This window comes from Triticum dicoccoides, chromosome 6B, assembly GCF_002162155.2.
Source record: "Triticum dicoccoides isolate Atlit2015 ecotype Zavitan chromosome 6B, WEW_v2.0, whole genome shotgun sequence".
Taxonomy (NCBI): Eukaryota; Viridiplantae; Streptophyta; class Magnoliopsida; order Poales; family Poaceae; genus Triticum; species Triticum dicoccoides.
Window position 1 is genome coordinate 565,691,366 of NC_041391.1, and position 9,113 is coordinate 565,700,478.

General features: G+C 46.3%; 1 protein-coding gene across 1 annotated transcript; it reads right to left on the bottom strand.

Moving 5' to 3' along the window:
• Positions 1–4,959: 4,959 nt before the first annotated feature.
• LOC119320006 (E3 ubiquitin-protein ligase CIP8-like) lies at positions 4,960–6,286 on the bottom strand. The gene has a single exon (XM_037594151.1). It carries the CDS (start codon positions 6,151–6,153, stop codon positions 5,230–5,232), a length of 924 nt encoding a protein of 307 aa, XP_037450048.1. The 5' UTR covers positions 6,154–6,286; the 3' UTR covers positions 4,960–5,229.
• Positions 6,287–9,113: the final 2,827 nt, after the last annotated feature.

Consider the following 9,113-nt stretch of genomic DNA (forward strand, 5'->3'; position numbering starts at 1 on the left):
CTGGTGCCTACATACCCGTGCCTCGCGTAACACGCGTCGTGACTCTACAAGCTGCTCATGCATGATAGCCCGTGTCTCTTTGCTGTTGCACAGACATTCCTCTCTCTACAACCATGTCAGAGGGAACATAGAAAAAACAAAGGCATACACGTGCCTCTAATTTATGTATAACTATGCCTCCAATGAACTAACATCCATCCAAAAGAACATCTAAAAAAGAGATGCACAGCCATGCCTCTTCTACAAACGAAGAACAACACATGAACAATTAGGTTCATATTCGTTTTATATATCTAAATAACATTATACTGTAGCATATAGATTATTAAACAACATCCATTCTTTTCAAAGGCTATAACTAACATCACTGCGATAGAAGATTGAAGATAACAACAAGCCTCCCATCACGCTCTTTGAAAGTTATGAGCACCAAGCTGTTTACTTCAATAGACGATGCCTGCAGAAAATCACTGAACCCTTCCTTTTTGAACACCATTCTATTATCCAAGCCAATGAAGTAGGAGCAAGGAGTGCTCACACACACACATATATATATATATATATATATATATATATATATATATATATATATATATATATATATATATATATATATATATATATATCATCACGAGATTCCAAAGTAACTTCAAGAGTTAAACTCCAGTCCTCGGAAATGATACGAACTCCTTCAAACTCCTCACAACCATACCAGGAATAACCTAACAAAAACATCTAGCTATTAATAATAGAACAAAAATTAAAAACTATAAATAGAAGAAATAATAATAAATAAATAAACAGAAGCAAAGAAAAACTTTGGAAAATAAAACTGACTATTTTATGAGCATTAACATTCATGGAATTAATCCTGTGAACAAAAGGACAACAGAGTATATACTCATCATCAAAGAGTTGATGCATCATGAAATACATCTGGTGGTAATTGAGATAAACACCACGAGTGTAAAAACAACTCCCAATAAGTTCTTTCTCAGAGTCCCTCAAATCCATCAAGAGCTACAAAATAAAATTACACAGGTTCAAGGGAACAGAAAAAACATATGAAATGAAACAAATGAAATACTTCCTTAAAAATAAACCTTACCAACAAAAGATAAAGGAGACAACATATTTCCACCCCGATAAAAGTCAACACCAATCAACTTTCCATAGAGCTCAAGCCTAACGGTCATTCTATCACGATGACGAAGACCATAATCAATGACCAAATCCTCCCAGAAAGAACCATGAAATTTGCTCCTCACACGACCATGACTAAACAGAACACCATACAAATAACCCTCACTAGAGTGAAAAGCAAGATCAGTATCTTTGTCACCCCTCCTTATGGCTAAAGCCTTACACTCCTCGATGTAACGAGCAAGATGAGCTCTAACACTGCACGGAATATAATGCAAAATAAATGATCATAATAAAAAACCTAAAATAATTTCCATTCAAAACAGCAATAGCAGCACCAAAAGAAATAAGCATGTGTGCCAAAAATTGATCAAATATAAAATGTTATTCTTACAACACGAGTCGAACAACGCCGATCCAGAACCACAGTGAACACATCTATAGAAAAATCAACACACATACAAGGGCCACCCGGCATACGGCAAAAAGGACAAGCCGTACCTGCAAAGAACACAATGATTATCAAGAACTAATTGCACAAACCGAGTTGAAACTTCACATCCGATAGTGTTGATAGCCCCCACCCGTAACTACCCCATAAATCTCCATATCCCAGAAATATAATTGGAACAAAAAGGGAAACAAAAAGGAAAGAGGGAACCCATGAATGCAACCGGTAGGAAACGACGATCAGAGGAACGAGGATGCGCGCTCCACGGTAAAGAAGGACCGCCGTAAGCAGACGACAAGCGCGACGGGCGCTGCCGTAAACATGCGACAAGATCAGCGGGCGCGACGGGCGACGACGACGGCAACGAAAGAACAATTCCATGGCGACGATTCGACCACAGCAGAGAGAAACAAATCGAAAGTGTATTACAAAACACTAAAAGTACAAGGGCTAAAGTGAAAAAAGGAAAAACCAGAAAGGAAAACTGAAAACTGAAAATCACAGGAGAGCCCTTCCGCGCGACAAGTGTCGTGCGCGGAGCACTCCGAAAAAGTCTCAGGACCGCCCCACGCGTGACACTTGTCGAGCCCGGAGCACTCCCCGACTAATCGTTGCGGGGAGCGCTCCTCAACTACTGATTTCGACCGTTTTTGTTTCCCCAAGCGAGCGAGGGAGCACACTCGTGGGCCGGCCCATGCCAGCGATAGTGCAAGCGCCAACTTGTTAACGGGCGCCTGCAGCGCTGACTAGGGGCTCCCAGAGCTACGGTAGGCTCGCTTCTGGCTCTGTGGCTTGTTCCTTTCTAGTGGGCTGGCCCATTAAAACAGGTTTTGAAGGTTCTATAGACCAGCTTGGACTTGTTTTACAACCTTCCTGCATTTTTTGTTTCTTATTCTTGATTTTCTTATTTATTTATTTATTTTATTTTTCTTTTCTTTTATGTTTTCTATCTTGGGTTTCAACTTTCTTTGGTTTATTTTTTCTTTTTTTCTTTACTTTTTTTTCTTTTTATTGTTTTAGTTTTAGTTTTATTATTTTATTTTTTATAACACATGTCTATATTTTTATACACATTGTACAGTTTTTGTATACATGACAAACATTTTTAAATATATGCTGTGAATATTTTAAAGTGCTATTTTTTAACCAAGCTTTGATTTATTTTGAATGATACTAAACATTTTTTCAACTACATGAACATTTATTTACATTCTATTAACCTTTTAAAAAGTAACACATTTACTGAAATGCATGGACTTTTTTTTAAATGGCACATATCTTTTTTGAATTATGTGAGTTTTTTTAAATGTCACATACATTTTGTCTGAAACGCGGGAACATTTTTAGTGCTACAAATGTTTTTGTTTTCAACATTGTTTTATGCGAGACAAATCCCGTCCCACGATATATAGTCACGCGATTTTTATTTTCTTTCATTTTAGAACCAACAAACACATGCGACAAGCCAGGAAAAAGGTTTGATGCACTGGCATAGTAATGCACGGTCGCAACCCCGTTGTATGCATCACATTCATGTGCGCTCTACATCAACAAAGGAACCATGCTAGCTCCTCTAGAAATCACGGTTCAAAGGTGCGAGACAAGGCGAACCAACATGCGATTGAATGGTTAGGTGGACATTGCTATCATCAGGTACAAGTCTTGATGGTCGCATTTATCCTGCATTTATTTTAGGATTTCTGGCGATGCGTGTTTAGTGGGAGGAGATGTTCCCGTCGACTACGAGACATCTACGGTGACCTCGTAAAATCTCAAGATGATATGCCAACTCAGTCTTTCGGAGATGCACATAAGGATAGAGTGTGCGTGCGTGCGTTCATATAGGGTGAGCGTATGCGCGTATAAATGAGGGCTACGCGTTTGTATTAAAAAAAAGCAAAGGCTGCCGATCGAATAGAACAGATGCATTGGTTCCTTCCGCGGGAGGAGGGATCGATTCCATTCCTTGCACCGGGCCACTCCTTTTTCGAGCGAGCACGCCGTGCTTCCAAGCTACTGCTACTACTAGGGCTGGGCATTCGGTTTATATGGTTAATACGGTTCGGTTTATTCGATGTTTTATAATTTTGGTTTTGTAGAAATGGAAACCGAATTAATCATACAATATTTAGAAACCGAACCATATTAACCATAATATATCGGTTCGGTTTATTTGGTTAACCGAAAAACCAAAATTTACATGCACTCATCAGTATATATCACAAGAGCTAGCAACCTTAACATCAGTCCGTGCTTTATTCGGTCAAGCAAACTAGTGAACATAACTAAGTGTAAAATCACATGGGGCGTTACATGTATTATGTACCGAAGAATATGTGTGATGCGTGTAAACTAAGCAACTCATGCACTAATTGATACACTAATTGCTAGTTACTTCCATAACCAAGCGCCGGGCATGTATACATACTCCTACGAGTACTAGTTAAATTGTGAGATTAGAAACTCATCTAGCGGCTGGCCTGACGTCTGCCACAACCAACAAGTATTTGCCAGAGGACGCGCCCCCGCTGCACTTTCGAAAACAAGGTATTGCATGGGGTATCGTACATATCGGTTTTTTCGGTGTATTCGGTTTTTGGACACTGGAAACCGAACAAAAACCAAACACCGAACAACCTTAAAATTTCCCACCGAACAAAAAATCGAATCACCGAATTAATAGATAAATCGGTTAATATGGTTCGGTTCGGTTCGGTTTTTCGGTTTTCGGTTCAAAAGTGCCCACCCCTAGCTACTACTACGTGCGGAAAACAAGCAAGCACATGCGGCAATTGGCATTGACGAGGCACGCCGGCGTGGTGGCCGCCTTTGCACAACACGTTTGCTGAGGCGCCGCGCATCTCCGCTACGTACTCCTCCTCTCCTCTCCTCTCCTTCACGTCGCGACGCATACGTGCGAACGGCGACGCTACTTCCATACGCAAAGCGGCGGGGCAACAAGGGCCTACTCTATCTTGGAACGGCAGAAACGTCCCGCTGACTTTCTCCTGGCAGGGTCAACACTCGGGTGGCACTATCTCAAGCGCCACGCCTCGTGCAGAGCAAGAAACACACGAGTTTAGTTGGCAGTATGTGTTTGAGTATTTTGCCCCCACTTTGTTTGGGATTTTCTCATTTCGTTTCACTTCAGATTCAGGATGGTCCAGTGCCAGCAGAGTGCATAAACCTGCCCTGTCTCGTCAGAAACGAGTTTCTCTAATGGAACTTTGCTGGAAGAATTGTCCAGTTTGGATTGTTTCTCCTTCCAAGATGATCTGTAATTGCTGGAAGAACTTTGCTGAATTTTGGGTGGCTAGGCCGCTAGATACAGATATCGTTCAGCGACAGAGTGGAGGGCTCGTCAGTGATTCTTATTCCTTCTCTTTGCATTCCATTGGAAAAGAACAGTCTCATCGGATTGGTTGATTGCATCTACATACACCATTATTCGAATTCAAAATGAACCTTATTCGTATCATTCTGTATGAAAAAAAAAATTAACCCGCCAATTCATATCGATTTCATCCCGCTTCCCTTCATGATCAAAAAGAATTTCTGCAACAGACCGAGCTACCGCAAATGTACTGGCACCACAATGCCTAATCCATGAAGCAAATTACTGATCTCTTTAGTCATCATTCAGCACGATGACCGGCGGCGATGCCGTACCTGTCGCCGTTGGCATTGGCATCGCCGGCGGCCCGCCTGGCCCTCCACTTCTCGTACTCGAGGTCGTCGGTGGGCAGCTCGTGGCGGCACAGCGGGCAGGTGTTGCGGATGGCGAGCCACGGCAGGATGCAGGCGTCGTGGTAGAGGTGCGCGCACGGCAGCCTCCGGGCCCCCTCCCCGTCCTCGATGCCGTCCTTGCACACCGCGCACTGCGCGCCGCCCCGGACCGCGACCACCACCGTCGGGAGGCCCTCCACGGCGGCCTTCGCCGCCGCGCGCCCGCCCTTGGCCGGGGGCTCGTGCTCCGCCTCCGCGGCCAGCTGCCCGAACAGCATGTCGTCCTCGTCGTCGGCGCCGCCGTCGAGGAAGTACGTCTCGATGCCGCCGACGCCGACGCCGGTGTCGTCGACGTCCTCGTCGATGATGAGGCTGCCTAGCCTGTTAGCGGCGACGAGCACCTCCCACTCGAGGCTCCGCGCCGCGGGGGGCTCGGCCTCCTCGTGGCCCCGGGCGGCGACCTGCTCCCACTCGTCGGCGTCGCTCAGCGTGAGGTCCCAGCGCTGGTGGGCGTCGTGCTCCTCCAGCTGCAGGCAGTCCCAGCAGAGCGGCAGGCCGGGCTCGTCCAGCGCCGCCCAGTCGGCGCCGTAGTCCTCGTCGTGGAAGTCGAGGCCGAGGAACGCCGCGGCGGTCTCCTGCCGGGCGGCGACGCAGCGGTCCATGCGGCGGGGAGGGAAGAAGGGCGCGTCGGAGTCGGAGTCGGGGAGGAGGGAGGGGAAGGGCGGCCAGAAGGAGGGGAAGGTGAGGGCGGAGGCGGAGGAGGAGGAGGCGGCGGGGTCGTCGTCGCCGGCGAGCGGGAGGAGGAGGTGGTGGGAGAGCGAATTATTCGCCATTGGTGGCAGCGCCACAAAGGCAGGGTGCGGTGGGGGTGGGGTGGGGACGTTTGCGCTGCCGGTGCTGCTCGCTCGCTCTCCCTCTCTTTGCCCTGTTTGCTTTCGTCCACTCGCTGCGCTGCCCCGCGCCTGGCTTTTGTTTTGTTTTGTTTTTCTCCCCCACCTTTTGTGCGCGCTTTAAAATTGGGATGGGATGGGTTTGGGTTGGGTTGGTGTACCGGACGTCCGGCGCCGGCGACGGGAACGAGGTGGGCGTGCACGGCGTCTGCAGGTGAGCAACGGATCCGTTGTGCTCGCTCGCTCCTGGGCCGAAACTAGGTTTTGCCCATGGGCACGGATACCCGCGGGTACCCTATCCGAATATAATGGGCATGGGCAAGACATGAAGAGGTTTTGTATTCATGGGTAATGGGTATCCATGCCCGCAAAACATATGGGTAGGGTATGGATATGAAATTGCATCCATGGATAATCCAATGGATACCCACAAAAAAATAATAAATAAAAATAAGTCCTATGATATGTGGTGCCAACATCTAACTCCCATGGCCTATCCCTAAATCTTGTATTCCCTAAACCGGCCATAGCTCAGATGCTCACACGCGCTTTCTCGCCACTTCCCCTACATCATATATGTCTTCTCGAAAAGATGAAATCTTGAATTCTCGTCGTCGAAAACTCCTGTCCATCTCTCGATCCAGCGATCCCCAATTCCCATAGCCGTCTCCCACTACGTCGAGATTCTACCAACCGTTGCTCATACTCGCTTGATTCCTCCAAGAGGCCACCCACCGGAGGAGGCTGTGTTGATGCCATACTACTCGCTTATCATCACTTGAATTTTAGACTTATTTCTTTATTTTTTATAAATTTAAATACCATAGATTGTACCCATTGGATACCCATTGGGTATAGGATACCCGATGGGTATGGGCATGGGTATCGATTTATACCCATGGGTATTGCAATGGGTGGGTATAGAAGGTTTCTATGGGTATGGGTTTGGGCAGAAGGAGGTTGTACCCGCCCATACCCTACCCATTGCCATCCCTAGCCGAAACGACGCCCGCCCAATAGGCTCAGCTCCAGCCCTACGTACTCGCAAAAAAATAAAAAAAATAAACTGGCCCTAAGTCTCTCTCTCTCTTTTTTTATAAAAAACCTTCATGTCGTTTTTTTAGAAAGGAGGCGGTTGCCCGGCCTTAAACTGAGGCCCTTACAATCCGACACGCCCGCCAAAGTGCAACAAAGTTTAGCGAAACAACACAGCAAAACTAATACAAGCCCGAAGGCAGGTACATAGCGACGCAACCCTAACGAAGACAATAAAGAAAAAAACTAGAGGCTATCAGGGTAGTGAGGGGCGGCGTCCTGCCGGTGGTGTCCCCTAAAAACCTTCATGACGTGCTTTATTGATTGGCAAAATGGGCACCTCGTCTGCCAGAAGATATATAGCTGTTGTCAGTCCGCCAAGTTGCCTTCACCTTGCATATGCTTTGCTTTCGATGCCATACTATCATGTTATTCTCTTAAAAAACACGGGGGAGATAGTTAGGTTAGAGGTGTGTCCTCTTAAGATCGGTGGATATGAGTCGGTGAGCCTAGAGAGTTAGGTTAGAGATGTATGATATCTCACAAGACATGGGTGTTTTTTTGCGTCCAAAAGTTTGCACAGAAGGATAAATGGTACGAAGATTGTAAGCATCATCTCGCGGGCCGCGGGCGGGGGGCGTGGCGGTGGAGGCAAGTGATCCAAAGATTGTGTGATCATTCATGTTTACCTTGAAGGCATCATCCAAATGAAGAGAGTTGGAAAGATTCGAGGTTGATCAAGACTAAGTCAAGAGTGAATCAAGTTGATCAACTCACAAAACGTAGAAGATGTACCGAGAGGGATCAAGTGATCCCATGGTATGGTAAGCATTGTCCATTACGTTTTGTGTACTAACCCATGGTCTGTGTGAGAGTTCTATGTGGGGTTAGGTATGTGTCCATGGGCTTGCGTCAAGAAGAAGATATCATACAACCCATGGAGAGGATGACATCAAGTGGTGATCGTCATCAAGATTGTCGTGTGCACGTTCAAGTGGAGCATCATGAAGAGATCAAGTGCTTGAAGCTTGCCGTCCATTGTGACAATGGACTTGTGAAGATGTGCGGAAGAGTGGCTCATTCATAGTGGATTATGGGGGAGCAATCAACTAATCTTCATCGACCCAACGCAATCAAGAAAGATGGTCCATCTTGAGGATGACAAGGTCGTCATCATCTAGCTCAAGTGGATCATGCGCAAGGCAAAGATTTGCCCTTGATAGGTTTATGTTTTTACCGGTCTCATGGTGGTAGTTGAGAGACCGGGTTATAGGATCAGTTGTCGTACTATCAACGGGGGCTCTTGATGAGTAACTTGATCGTATCGTTCGTAGAGAGCTCAAACTATTGCATCCTTGCACCATCTTTCTTGGTTCTTGTTTGGTGTTTCTCTTTGTGAGTTTTAGAGCTTCGTCATCTTCATGACAAGCTCGAGTTCATCGAAAACAAAGTTCACATGCATCTTCTATGATATTTTCGATGTTGGAGGTTATGTCGGTTCTTCTCTGTTGGAGGGTTCACTCCTCTATATGTTAGGCATACCTCCCCTGCCTCTTCTTACTATAACCAGTTGTTGTTGGAGGGTACTCGTCGTCATCTATCCAACAAACTTGAGTTTGCTCATTTTGGAGCTCATTTGCAGGAGGTGTGGCAGTTCTGGTTTTCCTTGAAGTATACTTGTTTCCGTGGAAGTGGCATAAGGGAGGTGCCAGCGGTAGTACCGCGGCCCAAGAGCGACAATACCGCTGAAAGCCATAAGCGGCAGTACCGTTGTTTCACAGCGGTGGTACCGCCCACGGCCATAGGTGGTAGTACGGCTCCGGTTCCGCACTAGTACCGCCTCGACTCGAGACCTGCGTGTCTCATGT

Bases quoted from the DNA above. Each gene is read 5' to 3' on its own strand.
- LOC119320006 (XM_037594151.1), bottom strand. From the start codon at position 6,153: ATGGCGAATAATTCGCTCTCCCACCACCTCCTCCTCCCGCTCGCCGGC.